The 20739-nt window shown below is 39.6% G+C and overlaps 1 protein-coding gene across 8 annotated transcripts in view; it reads right to left on the minus strand.

Moving 5' to 3' along the window:
- The window catches only part of fat1a (FAT atypical cadherin 1a), a 158473-nt gene extending 141777 nt beyond the window's left edge, over positions 1 to 16696 (minus strand). For 7 of the 8 annotated variants that reach the window (XM_052035490.1, XM_052035499.1, XM_052035482.1 and 4 more), the window contains exons 1-2: positions 13939 to 14262; positions 4283 to 7569 (exon numbers count right to left, since the gene is read on the minus strand). In XM_052035490.1, the coding sequence (XP_051891450.1) occupies positions 4283 to 7569; positions 13939 to 14093 (3442 nt within the window). In that variant the 5' untranslated portion in view covers positions 14094 to 14262. Of the gene's footprint in view, positions 1 to 4282; positions 7570 to 13938; positions 14263 to 16562 lie in introns of those variants that run through there. The other variant, XM_052035519.1, reaches the window with a different exon arrangement.
- Between the last annotated feature and the right edge of the window lie 4043 nt (positions 16697 to 20739).

Below are 20739 nucleotides of genomic sequence, written 5' to 3' on the forward strand. Positions count from 1 at the left end.
CAGTTCCACCATACTGAATCACAGTGGAAGTTGTTAACCCTCACCAACTGGAGTACTCTGTAAGGTTAATATTGCAATCCTACACTCAAAGAGGAGTGGATGAACAGAAGTCCATGTCAGTGCAGAAGAGAGATTTTGCAACAACACTTCCAATCATTGCACCCCCAACCACAACCGACTTGATTTCCAGAAGAGCAGTTTTCCCTCTGGGGGTAAAGGATCATGCAATTATTCCAACAGCCATCCATTAAATCATAATAAAGAGCCCATTTCCTGAAGAAGCTAATTATGACAATCTACATTATTGGTCAATAAAATATTCAGCTTGCATAGGTTTAGCAAATTCCCTAAAGCTTTCAAAATCAATACAGTACCAACTGGTAGGTACCAACTTTAGTTCCATAAAACAGAAAACCATATCCTGTACCAAACAAAATATTTAAAAATTGATCATTTAGCATTATTGCAAATGAAGTTACTATTTACCCTGTTACTTCAAAAACTGCTTAAAAATTCCAATTATCCTATCAATTTGGAATCTTATTCTTCAATCCAGCTAGCAATCATAAAGACTGAAACCCTTGAAAGAGCAAAATAAAAGCCATTGATGCTGTAGGTCAGACATAAAAGCATAAAATGCAGACATACAGTGCACTGTCAGCATCTGGAAACTCTTATCAGCTTTGATAAATGGGTCCTACCCAAAACATTGCCTTGTACCTTTAAAATGCTAACCACTGAGTAGTTTCTATTTTTATTTTAAATAACTGGATATGTAACACATCTAAGACAGAACAGGAGAAGCTTCTTTACAATGGCTTGAAAGATTACAGAATGCATGACCAAATTTAGTGACTGAAGTTCAACATTTTAAGATTGGATTAGTTAGACTGTACGAAAGAAATATGAAGGAATGCACAAATAGGACATACTCAGAGTTAAAACTTGCACAAAAACTGACACAGACTCGTTGCTCTGACCAGTTTGTGATTATATTTTAATTTCAAATTATTTCCATATACATGAAGGCCAAGTTGTCAACTTTCAACAGTGCCAATTCCTATTGGATTTGAGCTTCTCAATTCTCAGATTCCATTTTTAAGTAATTTTCAAACTTTAAAGAGGAGTTATGCACTGTCCATTACAATTTTATCAAATATATTTTCAGATATTGTTCTTAACACCACATCTTAATCTTGTTTTTCTTTTCTAACCTTCTGAGTTTTGTCAGTACTTTCTGCTTTTAGTTCAGAAACCCAACAGCAAGTCAGATGGGAGCTGATAAGATTTATTGGAATCCAAACTTGGGTTCCAGTTTTGCACATCCTTTACACCACAGCCACATTCAAACTACCATATAGTGTCTTAACCATTTTGCAAGGGTTCGAACATTACTTTGACACAGAGACATATGCAGAAATACTTTTTATCGCCATTACTGCTGAATTGTTGGAAACAGGCAGACGATTTGCACATTCTCAGAAAGAGCAATATGTTAATAATAAGGTAATTAGTTTGAGGGATGTTGATTGTGAGATAAATATTGGCCAAAACACCAGGGATACCTCTGTTGCACAGTTTGGAAATAGTACCAGAGGATCTTTTACATATTATGAAATCATTTATTTACAATTGCTAGAGCAGACAAAAGATGACACCTCTGGCAGTCCAGCCCTCAAAGCAATGAAATCATAGCCAGATTTTTGAACCCCAATCTCTTGAGATGACTTGAACTCACAACCTTTTGTATCAGATGTGCTAACAATTGAGCTACAGTTGACTGCTACCAACTGAACTGAAGCTAATGCGAGCAAGCTATTTTTTCCACATTTATTGACGTAGACATTATCTCCACTATCACATCACAAAGAAATAAAACTACATTAAAAGACTTTTAATACAGAATCAATTTCACCATATACAGCGGCATGCAAAAGTTTGGGCACCCCTGGTCAAAATTTCTGTTACTGTGAATAGTTAAGTGAGTAGAAGATGAACTGATCTCCAGAAGTCATAAAGTTAAAGATGAAACATTCTTTTCAACATTTTAAGCAAGATTAGTGTATTATTTTTGTTTAGTACAATTTTAGAGTGAAAAAAGGAAAGGAGCACCATGCAAAATTTTGGGCACCCCAAGAGATTTGAGCTCTCGGATAACTTTTACCAAGGTCTCAGACCTTCATTAGCTTGTTAAGGCTATGGCTTGTTCACAGTCATCATTAGGAAAGGCCAGGTGATGCAAATTTCAAAGCTTTATAAATACCCTGACTCCTCAAACCTTGTCCCAACAATCAGCATCCATGGGCTCCTCTAAGCAGCTGCCTAGCACTCTGAAAATTAAAATAAATGATGCCCACAAAACAGGAGAAGGCTATAAGAAGATAGCAAAGCGTTTTCAGGTAGCCATTTCCTCAGTTTGTAATGTAATTAAGAAATAGCAGTTAACACGAACGGTGGAGGTCAAGTTGAGGTCTGGAAAACCAAGAAAACTTTCTGAGAGAACTGCTCGTAGGATTGCTAGAAAGGCAAATCAAAAGGGTGAAAGAGTGCAGAGGAGGTTTACAATGATCCTGCCTGGATTGGAGAGTATGGATTATGAGGAGAGACTAAAGGAGCTAGGGCTTTACTCATTGGAGAGGAGGCGAATGAGAGGAGACATGATAGAGGTATACAAAATATTAAGAGGAACAGATAGAGTGGACAGCCAGCCCCATCATTCCCAGGGCACCAATGCTCAATACAAGAGACAATGGCTTTAAGGTAATGGGTGGGAAGTTCAAGGGAGACATCAGAGGGAGGTTTTTCACCCAGAGAGTGGTTGGTGCATGGAATGTGCTGCCTGGGGTGGTGGTGGAGGCTGATATGTTGGTCAAGTTCAAGAGATTGTTAGGTAAGCATATGGACGAATTTAATATAGAGGGATATGTGGGAGGAAGGGGTTAGATAGTCTTAGGAGTGGTTTGAAGGTCAGCACAACGTGGTGAGCCGAAGGGCCTGTATTGTGCTCTATGGTTCTAAAACCTCTGTTTGACTGCAAAAGACCTTCAGGAAGATTTAGCAGACTCTGGAGTGGTGGTGTACTGTTCTACTCTGCAGCGACACCTGCACAAATATGATCTTCATGGAAGAGTCATCAGAAGAAAACCTTTCCTGCGTTCTCACCACAAAATTCAGCGTTAGAAGTTTGCAAAGGAATACCTAAACAAGCCTGATACAGTTTGGAAACAAGTCCCGTGGACTGATGAAGTTAAAATAGAACTTTTTGGCCGCAATGAGCAAAGGTATGTTTGGAGAAAAAAGGGTGCAGAATTTCATGAAAAGAACATCTCTCCAACTGTTAAGCACAGGGGTGGATCGATCATGCTTTGGGCTCATGTTGCAGCCAGTGGCATGGGGAACATTTCACTGGTAGAGGGAAGAATGAATTCAATTAAATACCAGCAAATTCTGGAAGCAAACATCACACCGTCTGTAAAAAAGCTGAAGATGAAGAGGATGGCTTCTACAACAGGATAACGATCCTACACACACCTCAAAATCCACAATGGACTACCTCAAAAGGCACAAGCTGAAGGTTTTGCCATGGCCCTCACAGTCCCCTGACCTAAACATCATCGAAAAATCTGTGGATAGACCTCAAAAGAGCAGTGCATGCAAGGCAGCCCAAGAATCTCACAGAACTAGAAGCCTTTTGCAAGAAAGAATGGGCGAAAATCCCCAAACAAGAATTGAAAGACTCTTAGCTGGCTACAGAAAGCGTTTACAAGCTGTGATACTTGCCAAAGGGGGTGTTACTAAGTACTGACCATGCAGGGTGCCCAAACTTTTGCTTCGGGCCCTTTTCCTTTTTTGTCATTTTGAAACTGTAAAAGATGAAAATAAAAAAGTAACCTTGCTTGGAATATTAAAGAAATGTGTCATCTTTAACTTAATGCCTTTTGGAAATCAGGTCATCTTTTACTCACTTAGCTAGTCACAGTAACAGAAATTTTGACCAGGGGTGCCCAAACTTTTGCATGCCACTGTACATAATTATGTTTCATGTTAGAAAGTAGAAGCCAAAACTTTGCTTCATATTACTTTCTCTCTTAAACCTAGTTCTAAAGTCTAACCCTTTATATCAAATTGAATTCTTCAAATCTGAAAGACAAGTGTATTTTTCAAATTAGGGACAGTAGAAAGAAGTGCAATAGGACAAAACATTGGCATTACAGCATCAGATACATCAGCACAAAGAAAAACTAATTTTTCCAAGACTAGGTAAGATTTAAAATCGGCTTACCTTTTTCTTCATCAATTGTGAAGACTCCAAGTCCAGATCCATCTCTTATGGAATATCTAACTTCCCCATCTCTGCCGCTATCATTATCATAAGCTGTTATAGTCATTACTGATGTACCAATAGGAACATCTTCACTGACAGATCCATTAGCCACAAAGAAAGGAAACACAGGAGCATATAAATTCTCATTTACATCCACCACTTCTACTTGAATGTAGCAGGTTGAAGATAAAGAAACTGGTCGTCCTTTATCCTTTGCACGAGCAGTCAAATTATAGAACTGCTTCTTCTCAAAATCTAGTTTGTGCACAATGCGAAGAGCTCCACTTAGTTTATCCACATCAAAATACCCTTCTCCACTGTCTATCAGACTATAACGTACTTGACTGCTTTGCCCAACATCAGGATCGTAGGCTTCCAACCACATTGCAACAGTTCCTTCTGGTAAATCTTCTCGAATTTTAATATGATAGTTTCGGGGAATAAACTCTGGCGCATTATCATTGACATCTTCCAAAGTCACTTTTAGCATAACCGTCGAAAACAGCTGAAGCTCCTCTTCAGCTTGATCTCTAGCTTCAACCTTCAGTAAGTAAACAGGTTCTTTTTCTCTGTCGAGTAACCCTTTCACCGTCACAATTCCAGTTACACTATCAATTGCAAACACATCTGTGTCTGTCAGAATAGAATATCTGACTTCTCCATTGGCACCCAGATCCTGATCTGTTGCTTCAAGCTGAATAATTTTGCTTCCCACTTCTTTGTTTTCACTCACTACTTCGGAATACATATCCTGCAGAAATTCTGGCCTATTATCATTTGCATCTAGTATGTTTACATCTAACAGACGCCAAGCAGACTTCTGAGGTATCCCAAGATCATACACAGTTATATTAAGTGTATAATGATCATTCTTTTCCCTGTCAAGAGGAGAGAATACTTTTAGCCATCCTGTTTCCATGTCAATAATGAACTTGCTGTCATTATCACCTCCAGAAATTACATGGACCAATTTCCCATTGAAGCCATTGTCAAAATCTGTAGCATTTATAAACAATAATTTTGTTCCAACTGGCTTGTCCTCTTTAACTTGAATTACACCTGGAAAAGAACTGTCAAACTGTGGTGCATGGCGATTAATTGAATGATTATCAGAAAACAAATCTTCAGCATCGCCACGATTGTGGATCTTATTTGCCTGGAGAAGCTTTTCTGCTAAGAATTTAGCCACTCCAGTTTCCGTACAATGCAAATTAACTTGTTTACGACTGGTTGTGACAGTGATGTTGATGTACATTGGAGTAGCAAAGTTCTCTCCATCTGTAGCTGTAATCTGTAGACAATGAAAGGAACCTGTGACACCAGGTCCATCAGTAAAAGGTCGCTTCAACACAAGAACACCAGAGTTAGGATTCAAGTCAAATAAATCTAATTCATTCCCTGTTACTATCTGATATCTTACAAGCTGCATCTCATCTGCATCAATAGCAGACACAGTAGTGATCTGTTCACCAATTTTTAGATCCCTTGGAATTGTACCTATGCAGTTCACTTTCTCAAACAATGGCTTATTGTCATTTACATTACTTAAGAAAATAGTCACAAGTGCTTCAACTTCACGGCGATAAGGTGAGCCCCAATCAGACGCGCGAACTCGCAAGTTATAGATTCTTGGCATCAATTCATAATCCAGCTCTTCTGAGGTCCTGATGTCACCACTGAAATAGTCTATTGCAAAAGGTGGTGGGTTCAAGTTGGCAATACTGTACGTCACGTATCCATTCTCACCGGTATCAACGTCTGTGGCACTTACAGTCAGGACACTAGTGCCAACTGGCACATTTTCACTGACAGTGGACCTATATGACGACTGCTTGAATTCAGGAGCATTATCATTCATATCTACCACATAAACAATTACTTTCGTTGATGCCTGTCTGTCAACAATTATAACTTCAAGCTCGTAGGAGGAAGCTTCTTGTGCTTTAATAAAATCATTGGTAGTGATGAGACCAGTGTCAGGGTTAATATGAAACTTATCCACGTGGTATCTGAAAGCAAACTTGATCTGTGGATACATTGGATTTGCTGTCACCATCACAACTGGAGAATTCGGGGGAGCAAACTCACTCAATCTGGCTTCATATACATTTTTCTCAAATCTACAGGGCAACGATTTTGATTGAGGAGATGTCACATGGATAACTTTCACAGAGGAAAACTGAGGGGGGGTTCCTTTGTCCTTTGCTTGAAGTGTGAGGTTATATCCAGAAGACTGGCTTTCCCAATCAATTTGATCAACAGCTTTAATATGGTATTCTCTGCTACCAGGACTTGATCTCATGGCCTTGAACTGATGCAGGGGATCTCCTGCCACAATGTTTAAGGCAGCTATTTCTCCATTGACTCCTGGGTCTTCATCTTCCACAGTTACAATTGCAAATGTTGGATCATCATCCATATCTGATGGGACAAGGGTAACAGCTGTGATGACTGGTGCATTTTCATTTCCCTGTTCCACGTGAACAGTAAGCTTTGCCAAGCTGCTTGTTCCACTACTGCCATATAATTTCTTGCCACGATCGGCAGCAAGGATTTCCAAATCATATTGTTTTGTCTCGGAGTAGTCCAGCCTGCCAGTTAGGGTAACCACACCATTGGTGGGATGAATGGCAAATGTATCTGTCCAATCCTTGAAACTGTAATAAAACTCTCCATTAGTGCCGATGTCTGCATCAGTGGCTCTGACTCTGGCCACACTGGATCTCAGAGGTGTATTTTCTGCCAAAGACACGCTGTACGATGTTGGTGAAAACAGTGGCCGCAAGTCATTTGTATCTAAGACATGGACTTTAACCTTCGTCCGTGCTTCAGCGTTAGTTTTTCTCTCAACTGCCTTAACATTCAGCAAATAATGGTCCTTAACCTCTCTGTTTAAGACTGCAGAATTCCCACCCTTGGTCCTAATACGCAAGAAACAGAAATCCCCAAGATTGTAGTCTTCAGCTTTAAACAAGTTTTCATGATCACCAGAAATGATTTTATATCGAAACTCTGATGCTGGATGTGTGATATATATGCCCATTTTTGGATGACTTTCTAAATAGGTCTTGGCAGCAGAATTCTCATAAATATAAGCATTATAAAGGTGTTGTGTGAATTGTATCGATGATGTGGGTTCCTTCCTCCTATTTCCTTCACAGCTATTTAAAAGCTGAAAAAGCAGTAAAGAAACCAGTAGTGCAGTAGATCTCATCATGATGACACTTGAGCAATCACCAAATGACCTGAAAAAAAAGGAAAGTTTTATTATTTCCAAATGAGCACATTTAAACATCACAAACAAGGTCCCACCCTCTAATAACAAAATAATCACATCCGCAACAAACTAGAATATACAAAAGAGAATCCATAAAAATGTTCTATAAAATATGATAAAATAATTGAAGTATATATTGGCTCAATTTTCTATTTCTTCTCCTTTCTGCACACAAAAAGGTGATTTTACATGACTGTGCTGTAACTGAGGAGGTTCAACCAACATCAAGTCAGATATCTGAGTGCATACTATCCACTATAATCTGAACTACAACGTTAGTGGTCAGGCAAACCTGGCCAATGCACACCCGACTGATGAAAGGAATACCCTTTCCATAACCCCACTTATCATTTGCACTTCAGCATCTTTTTAATCGTGCAGAGTCCCCTATTGATGTGGCACTGGGGCTGCAGTGAAATCCCATGGCCTGCTCAAGCCAAATATAAACCATAATGTCGTGCAAAGACTGGACTTCAGAAAGATGTCCTCTTAATGAATCCATTCAGTTTTACAATTGGTTTGCACCAACTTTGAGAGAGCAAGTGGTATTGGCACAACATAAAGCCATTTTTCTTCATAATCCGAAGCTTGTTTTCCATTACTTCCACTGTATGGTCCATAAACCCAAATAAGCGCCAGGCATGATGGGAATTCAATCAAAAACCAGAAATTTAGTTCTCCAATTTTCTCTCTACCTTTCCTGAAAAAATATATTCTTGCTGGAATGTGTTTTGCAGACATTAGTAGCCCTCTTGCACATCACTCACAGTGAGTCATTATAGAGAAGCTTTACAATAACTGCTGATAGACTACTTAGTCATGGGAAGTCTTCCAGAATCTACAAAATTTCTGAAGAACTGAATACCCATAGCAAGGTTCTCACAAAGGCATGTGAAAATCTTTCTTTTCTCCCCCACTGAGTGCTCTGGCGTACTTTGCTCTGGGCATAATGTTAACTCACATGGGTCACTGATCTATGTTTATCAATTGCTTGTTGCTTTAATACAAAGTTCAATTAAATGTTGGTGCAATTAGATTGTCAAGCTCGAAGACTTTGTGATTATTATTTATTGTTTAATCCTGTTTTGCTGCAAGAAATATATGAACTGAATCAAGTAATAAGAACTGATCATTTAAAATGCTCGTCATGATCCATAATAACCCTGTTAAGTCGTACATATCCTTTTCTTCTGGAATGGCTTAAACTAGTAGATACTGTGTAAAAACAAAAACTGCCACAATGCTGAAAATTTTCCAAACTTATAAAACACAGATTAAGAAAAAGATCACTGATAGCAATCACAACATTAAGTCGCCATAACAATGGATTATCTTGCTGCAGAAACTAATTTAGTTTTGTTCTTAAAATTTTACAGTCTTCTTGACCTTATGGGTGTATTGCTGTCTTGGGAAAGCCATACATTATAGTCGAAACCACAATGCATTTATTATGAGCACTAGTTTTGCTCATATTTGCTGCAATTTCCAGTGGATAGTAAGATCAAGTTCACTATTTTGTTTTGCATGTTAGCTGGCTGCCCAGTAGCTAATTTACTTCAGGAGGACTTTTTACTATACTTGAGGAGTCAATAGATGGTTCCAAAACACGTGGTTTTTGTGTAAAGACAAGAAATCAATTTCTATTTTAGCACATTCTTAAAATAGCTTTAGCCTCAATTCCTTAAGTGAAAAGGCTTACAATAAAATATGTATTTTCCTTCTATAAAAATAGCATCAGATGCATATGTCACTACAAACCCTACACTTTGTTCAGCTGGTCATTAGTCTGTTATTTCTTATTTAGAAACCAAAATCAAAAGGTCTCCAGTGCAGGATAAAGCCTGTCAAGGAATGCAAAGAGTTTCACTTTTTGAGATCATAGGAAACAGTTAGTCATATGGAGTAAATTATGCAATGAGTCTCATTCCAACAGGGTTGGAATAAATAAAGGAGGAAGGGTGTGTAAGATGGTTTATTTGAAGCATTAAACATGAAAAATCAAAACAACTGCAGTACTATTCAGAAGCTATGAGAAAGAAAACTGCTGTGGAAAGAAGCAAAATGCCATAAGATAGAAGACTCACAGCAAATCATAAGATTTTGCTTATATCATGTCCAAATTTGATTATAAAGTTCTGCAAAAGCAACCTAGCAATGAAGGGTATAAACCTTGGACAGACTTATTCATTAACAGCGTGGGAAAGAAAAAGTAAATTGAGCTTTTTCAAGGCAACACAGAAGTTCCACCAAGTCCGAGATGTCATTGAAAGAAATAGAATAGCTGACAGAGGACTAAAGGTAACCCATCACTGCTTAAAAGTGGCAAATAACACTATGGTGAGATGACTTTATTCATTTGGCAATTCAAAACAAATAGAAAACTCATTGTCCATTTGAGAAGAAAGTAGATCTTTAAATAATGTACCATCTCAATCCTGATAAGAACGGGGCTGTCACCACCTGAAAACATGAAGCAGTTTTTATTTTGTCAAAACTATTACAAAAACTGGGAGATCGCAATCACAGAGAATGAGAAGGAAGCTGACAATGTAAATGGGAGTGTGTGTGTGTGTGTGTGTGTGTGTGTGTGTGTGTTGGGGGGGAAGAAAAAAGAAATCAATAAATATTTTAGGTACAGCAAAGAATGAAAGATGCCATTCATGGAAGGAAATGAGATGCAGGGAAGCTGGAGTCTTGGAGACCCATGGGAAAATAGAAAAAAAAGATGAACCACAGCAATAAGAGTAATCTGGGGAAAATAATTTTAAAAATCCCTTATTTATGAAAACTTTACCTTATACTTTTCATTTTGTTTTGGAGACAAAGGAATTTTTTTTTAAATAACTGCTTATAAATCACAATCCCATATGTTGTTATTTATTTGAGGATGCTCTATGTAAGGCTGAACACATTCAGCTTCTACTTTTAGATCAGCTCAGGGGTATTTTTTCCAATGACAGGACTATCATTGATTAGCAGAACAACATCAAGTTTTTTTGGTTATTAAAGAATCACAAGATAAATGTATTGGTTATGTAATAAATTTCAACTAAATTGGTAAATACAATAGTAATACCTGCAACACTGTCCTTTGCTGCGCATGTTTTTGTTAATTTTTTTTTCATCACAACCCCAACTCTCTTCCAGTTATCCTCCACAAACTCAGACCAATGTATTTATTCTATTACAGATCCAAAATAAAATGTGATTGATCCTTAGTCTATGCACAATATCTACATCTAGAAAACAGAATTCTTAAAGCAACATGCATGCTTGGAATTTTAAAATATATTGCCCAAAGAATGTTAATAATGTAAAAAAGAATAAAACTAGTTATCTGAATAGGTCTGCAGGAGTATTTTGTTCTACAGTTATTATATTAACCAAATAATCGATAGGATAAATGTTGTGAGGTACACCTTCCAACAGAGTACCTCAGAGTGTGGATCAGAGAATCAAGCACTTCCAATTTTCAAATGTTCTAATGTAATCACGAGAAAACAAGGGCCATCATGAATCTCGACCACCAGCCCTTTGTCTAGTTGGTGCTTCTTCTAAATGAAGCTTCATACTGAACTTGGCTTCATAAAATTTAAAGTTCTCAGCAAGATTTTAAACATTAACAATCAGTAAAGGGAACAGCAACATTAACCAGACATGTCCAAACATGCCCAGAAGTCTTCAACATGTATTCTGCCAGTTTATTGATAACTCCAACTTTATTTAGGTCTGATTTTGACGTACAATGACACTAACACATGTAATCTGGCCTAAAACAAAGGATACCAAATTACCTGCCTGGCAAATGATATTCAGTTATTTGTGATGAATAAAGGCAGATTCTGTTACTGAGTAGCTAAGGATCTCTGGGACTGTAGAGACACAGGGGACTGCAAATGTTAGGATCTGAGGCAAAGAGCAAATTGCTGGAGGAACTGTTCTGCCAGCAGTTTGTTGCACTGGAATTATAGAGTTTACTACTGATTTATCAACATCAGCAGTAAACCAACCAAGTCTCTATATTCAACTTCAACAGTGATGAACTGACAAGGATTGTATTTCCTTTCTACGACACCTACAATTCGTTCCATTATACAGTTAATTTCTGCCCAGGTTCACCTTCATCTATACTGCCCAAGAGCATCAAAGGCCCTTTTTATTTGTAGAAACACAAACCCCTGAAAAACAAAGGACTGCAGATACTGGAATCTAGATGAAAAAACAACAAGATTCAGACCCAAAACGTTGACAGTCCATGGATGCTGAGTTCCTCCAGCATCTTGTTTTTTTTCCCCCCCAAACACAAACCTTGACTACTTTATTCAAATAAACACCATCAGTGCATGAATTAACCGATATGCTCATTAAAGCAAGAGAATATGATCACTCTTCCATCTCTATTACTTTAAGGACATAATCCTGTCCTTAAAAAAATCAATTTCTTAAATTAATATTTCAATGTTGTTTTATATGTTCTTTTCCAATAGCAAATCTAACTGTTTGATGGTATACATCTCACAGGCTCTTCACAAAACAAAAGCCAAAAACCTAAGCAAATGTAGCTCATTGCATCACCTCCTCCCTGTCCTCCCCACGCTCCCCCCCAACCACCATAAACACACCTTATGAGTCAATCTACTTGACCTAAACAGTCAAACAACAAAGCTGCTGACTCCCAAACGCCCTCGACAATAAAGCACTTGTCCAGGAACAAAACAATACGTCAAACCAAACAACTAAAATTAATTGCTAAGATTTCAAAACTACAGCACTAAAGAGAAAGATCATTGTGAAACACGACAAACATTTGAAAACACATCAAAATATCTTAGGAGTTTGTCATTTGGAATCCAATTACTCTAACTATTTCCTCAGTCAATCACTGCATGTCCTGTAACCCCGAAATAAATTTGGAACGGGTGGAAGGAGTATGATTTCAGAGAGAAGACAGAAAGAAGATCACAGAAGATATTTAATCTTTCTTAGCAACTGTGTGATTCTATCGAAAATAGTCCATTAGAAATAAAAGCATAGATTGAAGAATTCTTAAACTCGTGCATTACTCGTTGCCAACTATGTTTTTTGCAAACCCAATTCAAAGTTACGAACGGATTTTCAACAAATAGCACTATTTCTCTTCTACAGACTTTACGATAAAGAATGGCCAATCCATTTCAGTGCTGGCATTAGATCTCCATCTCATCCCCACGCACTGTAACATCAAAGAAAAAAATACCGACGGTGCAAAACCAGGCTAAGGTGACGGGATACAGGATAACAGGTTACTCGCACCGATTCAGCAACAACTACACGCAGGTGGCAAAGCAACCCATTCATTACCAATCGCTGAAACTACTCACTGCATCAACTAGGATCATTTGCAATGGGAAGATTTGAAACCAGCTCACCAACAACCACTATCGAGATAGCACTTGAGCGAGCTCTGGACGAGCGTTTACCATCCTGTTGAAAACGCTCCAGTTTTCTTTTGATCCGGTAATTAAACCTCCCCTGTTGGAACAGGAGTTATTCTTACCACGTGTGCCTGCACGCCCCCATAAACCTGGAGCAAGGCAAAACCGCTTTTCTGAATGATCAGGGCTGCCTTGTATGCTGGTGCCGAGTTGGATTACCAAGATGCATCGTTTAAAATTAAACAAGTAGGTCCCGATCGGTCAGAAGGCGCCAAGCTCGCCAGGAATCACTCTAATTTCCAACCTCGAACCTCGTTGCTGACTACAGTACAACAAATCTGCCCTCCCACATGCACAAACACACAGAGCATCGCTCTGCTCATCACAGTGCTGCTTGGAGACCGGTTAGAAGCTGCATTGTAAAAGGCTCCAATTCCTTCCACCCGGCGAGAAGGATCAGGATCAGAGAACCCGAAAAGCTTTTTTTTTCGCACTCGTGGAAACTGCACGACCCAGCCGTGACTCCTGAAAAGTCTTTTGTTTTGCCGAGTGAGACCCCGGCGAGGAGCGGAAAATTAAACAAAACGCAAAATCAAATTCGCACAAAAGAATCGAAGTTTGATCGGTTAAAAACCCGGTGGCAGATTGCCGGTCACGTTGCTGGAGGTGCCTGCACGTCGCCCGGCTGCCGGCTCGAACCCCCGCCCCCAGCCCATCGCCCTCCCGGACCACCCCCGTCCGAGATCCCCCCCCCCCCCCCCGGACACTGTCCAGGCAGCAGCTCCCGAAACAAACTCCACTGCAAACTTTCTGAAGGAGCGCTACGCACGGCAAGAATGGCTTTTTTTTTCCCTCTTAAGGACTCGGGAATGCCCTCGAGTGTAAAACTTAAGGAGGGAGAGCCGGAGGGAAGGAGAACTCACGGTGCCTGGCGCTTCACGGTCCGGTGCCGGGCTGTCGCCCTGCCACAAAGCCCCCTGCCCGGGCTCCGGGCCCCGCACTCGCTCCCACAACAGCCCGCAAACTTTCCCGGAGCGGCGCGCCCCTCTCTCCCGCCAGCCCACGCCGCCGGAGACATTAACTCGGGCAGGAGGCGGCCAGCGGCTTTGTCCTGGCTGAACGCTGCATGGTAAAAGTGCCTCACTCCCTCTCTCTCCCCTCGCCGGTCCGGCCGCTGCTGGCGGCGAGCATGCGCCGTGCCCGGCACTACCTTCCCTTGGCATGCAGCAGCTCCGGGTACCTTCTGCTCCTGCACACACACTGCGACCTTCCCCCCCTCTCTCTCTCTCTCTCTCTTTCTCCATGCACTCCTGAATTCATTCCGCCCTTAGTCCTGCTTGCAATTATTCTCCCATTCAAGTAAATAGTGTACGTCTTTTGATCAAAATAAAGCAACCGCAAAACTGTTTCGTTTTAACTTCGTGGAAACTAATTTTAATGGTATTAAGTTAAAAAGGCTCCAGATCTCTTAAGTTTCTCAATGGTTTGAACTACTTGTAAATTTTCCCATTCCACTCCTAACCCGAGTATTCCCTGTTCCGTCACGATGCAGTACCGTCGCGCAAAGAGAAAGGTATACATTCCAAAAACTATACAATTATCAGAATCAGATGAAACTCAGTTTCTCTGAAGCGCCTTATAATATTTCAAAGCAACCAACATATAATACAAAGAGCTGTGCAAACGAACAAAGGTCTAACCAGTCATAACATATCCCTCCCCAAACCAAAAGCCGCTGTAACCGCGAGGATAATACCGAATGAGAACTATTCTCAAACATGCCGAAAGGGATGTGCTACACAGACTAGTTTGTTGACCGCTGGCGTGAACCATCCACCATTCGCAAAGTTAGGAACAACATTGTAAGTACTATATATAATGTGGAGTGTGGATGGCTCCGTGCATACACTTGAAATGACAGAATGGCAACAATTTCATTTCATTTGATTTTCCAATACAAACCAATGAACGGCAACTGTGCCATGCCAATGATATTTACAAAAGGACTATTCTAAACCTAGAACTATTATCAACAGGAAAGTCAGCAAAACAGCATGGCACCACATTGGAAAAACACTATTGCCTCTATTTTGAGACATTTTTATTGACCTTACTTGATCGAAAAGAACACTGCCCCTCCCCCAAAAAGCAAAGAAGATCGATAGCATTCAAATATTGCATAGCACAGCATTAATTGCTAATAACCTTCCAAGGTCCAAAAATTGAAATGAATGTGCCCTAGGGAAAGTTTGTCCTTCTTGCACTATGCTTGCATCATGTAATCTGGACAGCAGTTTGATTTACTCTGACTGCTGCCAACATGCACCTCGAGGATGAAGTACAGTTGTCACCAATTTCCTGTTCAAGCAGTTTGATCAAGAATTTCATACTTTGAAATGAGGGATTCCAAGACTGAGAAATTAAGGATAAGTTTCAATTGGTCCAAGAGGATTATTCGAGTAGTCACTGTAGCCAGAATATATGTAAAACATATTCTTTTGGTTACAATGCTTCCCATGTCACACACTAATCAAAACTTTATTGAAACTACTTAATATCTGAAAAGTCAGTATGTTGAAACCCCAGAGCCGAAATCAAATTGGACCAGGCGAAAGTCTCACCCGAACTTTGAAAAGAACTGCAGTTAGAACTATTATCATTGACAGAACAAAAAGACGTATTAATCATCGCAATATTGATTTCCAACCTAGTTCCGGGTAAAAAGGTCACATTGATCAATCCTTGTTATGGAGTTTAAGGAGGATTATTGCATGTACCAGGCAAACTGACTGACGCGTCGATTTGACTTGTTGTGAAAAGTCTGCACCTTGCATATTTTATTGGAATGCTTTTCTAAAAATCACTTTCTTCTTGGTGTTACGTCTGTGAGTAATTTGGAAAACATAAATTCCTGTGTTTCCCTAAGAAAGCCCATTCTTGACTCGCAAAAAGAACACTGTGAAAGTATAAAGTTATACAACTGAGCCCTTTCTGAGCTGTGCCTTAATGAAGTACTCATCGGAAAGGAAACAGACGATTGCCTTCAATGGGGGTCTGCTTTTTGAACTTTGTTTAGTGCCTTCTGGGCCTTAAACGCACGGAGGCGCTCTTTTACAATATTGCCGCAGAAGGATTTTTAGATGGTGCGATGGCGATTGTCGTTGCTGTAGAACTCAAGGCTGCAAACTTAAGTAATCACACAATTTCAGTAAAAACATCACTAAATGCATCCTTTAACTGGACTTTTGTGGTGTGCATTCTTCTTTGTTACAATCATTAGATTATTTTCGAAACAACTTGATCTGTGCTTTGAAAATCGTGCTGCTTATTCCAACAAATCGAGTTTCCAGAGCTTTCTTTTACGTTTACTTTTGAGAAACTGCACCTCACAAAATTAATTTTATATCAATGTGAGGTATGTTGTCTCCGATATCCATCTGTTTGAATGTCAGAGCAAAATAAAACGAACACACCTGAAATTACAAGGCCTCGCTTGAAATAGCATCAATCTGAAATCACTGTAATGTACTCCATTGCAAAGACTTACCACACCAGATGGATTCGACAGTTCCCGAGCAGATAAGATTCCGGGGATTACCAGGCAAAAAGAGAATGCTATTCCTACTTTTTAATCCACTCCACCAGAGAGCGGGATCGAAGGTAATGTTCTTCGGAATCATCACATTTCCAGCGATTCAAAACAAGTTTGTAACGATGTGGGTAAAGTGAAAGAGTCATGTAAAAGCATTTCCAAAGTCAGCCACTAACACAATTCCTGGTGGGATGTCTATGGATTACAGGCTATGACGTCAGTGACCCTCCTCCCCTCCCCTCCTCCGCTGTCTCCCGTGCCTGGGAATGCACTGAAAGTTTCCTAAGTTTAAAACAAATTCCAAAGTATTTCACAAGATAAAAATAACAATTCAACTCAAGTTGCTGATTTTGTTCATTTTCTTGTAAGTGCAATATACAAAATTGCATATTGCGTTGTTTATTTCTGATTCCTACAATAGCATTTTTAGTTAACCGGCCTAAAATATACATTTTTTGGAAGTTATAATCACTTCATAATTCAAACATTTGCACTGTTGTCAATGTATTGTATTATATACGGTGCTTAATTTCAGTTATTCGACAATCCGGATTCTGGTGTAGAAATGACTGAATTACCTTAAATATTATCGATAAAATACTTAATAGATCTCTCAGCGTATTTGACATCTGATTTATGGCTGCTTTAGGGCTGTTTCCATTGACAATATGTTTAAAATCTCGACTTTGTTTTATTAAATGCCAAAATTATGTACTTTGGTTTGGATGAATAAAGAAAAAAACTATGTTATAACTATATTTACAAGTTCAACGTATCGATTACCCGATAAATAATTAATTGAACAACTGCAGAATTTATTGGTTTAATAATTACACGAACCTTTGTTGCTGAATGTTTGCCGCTGAACTGAATTCGAACATGGGAAGGAAGAGCAGGTTGTGTTCTGCACATTCTGAAATCAGAAGAAAGACTAGAACAGGCATCGGCCACTGGATGGACCTTTGGAACGTGGATCGGCTGACGTTTAGACCATTTGTCGGTATATGATTCCACGACGATCATGAGTTTAATGCCATGAAATGGCACCACTTATTTATTACTGCTCAACCTCCATATAACATTAACCAAACATGGCATTCAGCTAACTCACGTGAGTGGAGGGAACAATTGAACTTATGAAGGATAAGGGAAAGTGAGAGGAGAACAAGCTGAGAGTGGAGCCTCCTCACAGGGGTAGGGTGATGAGCAAGGTCACTCTAACAGGGAAGCTTGAGTTCCAACAAGTCCATCTGCTGCAGAGAGGGGTGTGTTGGGTGGGCTTGGGGCAAGGAAGAGCTCACCTTCCCTCCTGCAAATCTCGGTTTTCATCTTGGAGGTGGGGATTGGTTTGAACTTCACTCAGCATGTAGAAAGAAAGTAGTTTCCTTCAGAGAACCCAGCTAGATGTAGCATCATTTTGGGGGCAGAACATTTGCTTAACTGCTGGAGGCTATTGCCCACCAGAATATCAACTCTCTTCAGGTTTCACACTGGAAACTGCATGGAGCAAAATACTTGATGAGCATGTAATTTTAACTCTCTTTCCCACTCCCACACCAGCCCATCTATCCCCGGCCTTTTCCATTGCTACGGAGTGGCCAAATGCAAATTGGAAGAACAACATCTCATATTCTACTTGGGTTGTCTGGTATGAACACTGAATTTTCCACTTTCAGGTAAGCCACAACCCTGGTGGCTCTCCTCCCACATACTCATCTGTCCACCCAGTTTCTTCTCCCTTTGTTCACCCTTCTCATCCCTCACCCCACTTGGTTCTATCCGCCAATCATCCTCTCCCCATCTGCTTCCACCTATCACCCACCAGCCTTTGTCCAACCCCTCTTTCATACTGCTCTATACTGGCAATCTTTCCTCTTCCCTCTCACTCATGATGCAGGGTCTCAACCTGAAACATTGACCTACATCTTTTCCCTCCACAGATGCTGCTCTGCCCGCTGATTTCTTCCAATGTTCTGTTTGTATTCCATTCAATAGCTACATCACTTCGCTTTGCTCCACCTTCTCTGCTACTTAGACTAACTTGCTTTCTCGCTTTCTCAGTTCTGATGAAGGGTCTGCAACCTAAACATTAACTGTTTCTCCTTCCACAGATGCTGCTTGACTGGCTGACTTCTTCCAGCATTTCTGTCTTTGCTTCAGATTCCAGCATCTGCAGTTTTATTTGTTTTCCAGCAGATGCATCTTGTTTTCTCCTCCACTATAAGCTTTCCAAAGGGACTCAAATCCTTCATAACTCCCTTGCCCACTCTTTCATCTCCACCAAGCATGCTACCTTTCTTGGTACTTTCCCATGCACAACCACCACAAGAGATGCAACACCTGTTCTGTTACCTCTTCCTCTCTCACCATCCAGGGACACAAACAGTCCTTCCATGTAGCAGTGATTCAATTACACTCCTTCCAGTCTAGTGTATTGCCTTCCATGAGCTCAGCCTGGTCTTCTCTATCCTGGAGAAACCAAATGTAAATTTTGTGGAAAATCTTCATTCCATATTTAGAGGCAATATTAAGCTTTCAGTTGCCTGTCACTCTCCATCCCACTCCCAATCTGACCAATCTGTCTGTAGCTTCCTGCACAGTTCCAATGAGGCTCAATGTAAACTTGAGTCTGGACACATTGCAGCTTTAGGGACTCAATATTGAATTCAACAGTTTCAGGTAACACTCCCTCTGTAACAGATCTGAACAATTCTGCTGAAGGTTATCCATCTGTAATATGAATCCAATTTTTCTCTTTCCGTTGACACTGCCTGATTGGCTGGGTATTTCCTGCAGTTTTGGCCTGTATTTCACTGTTTTTACATGCTCCTTTGTTTGTTTTCTCTATGGCTAACTGCCCTCATCAATCTATCAACCAGATAGCTTCATTAACAGTTTGTCATAATGCCAATCCTGGCCCCACCTTATCAGAGTTATTTTCTTTCTCCAATTCACCTTTCCCCCACTCTCTGCAGAATGTAAAAGTTTTTTTCTCTCTTTCCCAGTTTTGATGAAGATTTTTTGACCTGAAGCATTAACTCTGCTTCTCTTTCTGCAGATGTTGTCTTATCTGTTGAGTGTTTCCAGCACTTTCTATTTTTATTAAAGAGAAGGGTAAACCTGTAGAGTACTGTCATAGGCTGAATGATTAGGTTTTTTAATTAAATAAATACATTCCTTGACTAAAAAAAACAAACTGCTGGAGAAACTCAATGGGTCAAGCAGCACCTGCGGGGAGAAAAGAGTTGATGCTTCAGGTCAAAACCCTGCATCACGACTTTCTTCAGTAGACTTAAGATTTACATTACTATTTTGAAGCAGATACTAAAGTGGGAAAGATCATCATTTGGTAAGCGGTCACTCATGTCTAGGGAATATGATTATAAGGTTATCAGCCTTTACTAAACAGCAACATCTCATTTCTGACCTGTAGTTACCATGGCAGATTTATAATACCATGAAGATATATCACAGGGCTACCTAGAAGTGAAAGTGGTGACGCAATTTAGATATTGACATATTTACAATGGATTTTGCTATAAACTCAGCCTGACACATGAGTTTCCAATGGATTTTAAAATGGAATATTGTAGCTCATGGGGCAATCTTCATATATAGCAGGCAGTATCCACATAGAATCAAAACTTAAATGTAAAATTGACTAGCGCTGTTGCAAATGAAGTATATCAAGCAGTTTTACATTATACATATCTGAAGTAAACTAATCCTGATACCTAAACAGAGCCAAATGCTCATGACTAATACACCTCTATATTTGCTTTGCCCAGTGAAGGAAAGAATGAATTACAATTATGTAGCAACTTTCAATCTCAGAAATTCTCAAAGCGCTTTAAAGTAAATGAGATACTTTTGAAATTGAGTTACTATTGAAATGTAGGAATATGTTTTAATACATATAGTTTATAGTTAGCTTTTCCTTTCACAATGCAAACAACTTATACTTACACAAGACCTTTATTGTGGCAATACATTATTATGTGCTTGATGGAATGTCATCAAAACAGAATGTAATACCCAGCCACATATATAGATGTTAAGGCAGCTGATCAAAAGCTTGGTCATCTACAGTATATAGGATTAAGAGGTCTTAAAGCAGGAAAGCAAAGCAGCA

Source organism: Pristis pectinata, chromosome 2 (assembly GCF_009764475.1).
Source record: "Pristis pectinata isolate sPriPec2 chromosome 2, sPriPec2.1.pri, whole genome shotgun sequence".
NCBI classification, from domain to species: domain Eukaryota; kingdom Metazoa; phylum Chordata; class Chondrichthyes; order Rhinopristiformes; family Pristidae; genus Pristis; species Pristis pectinata.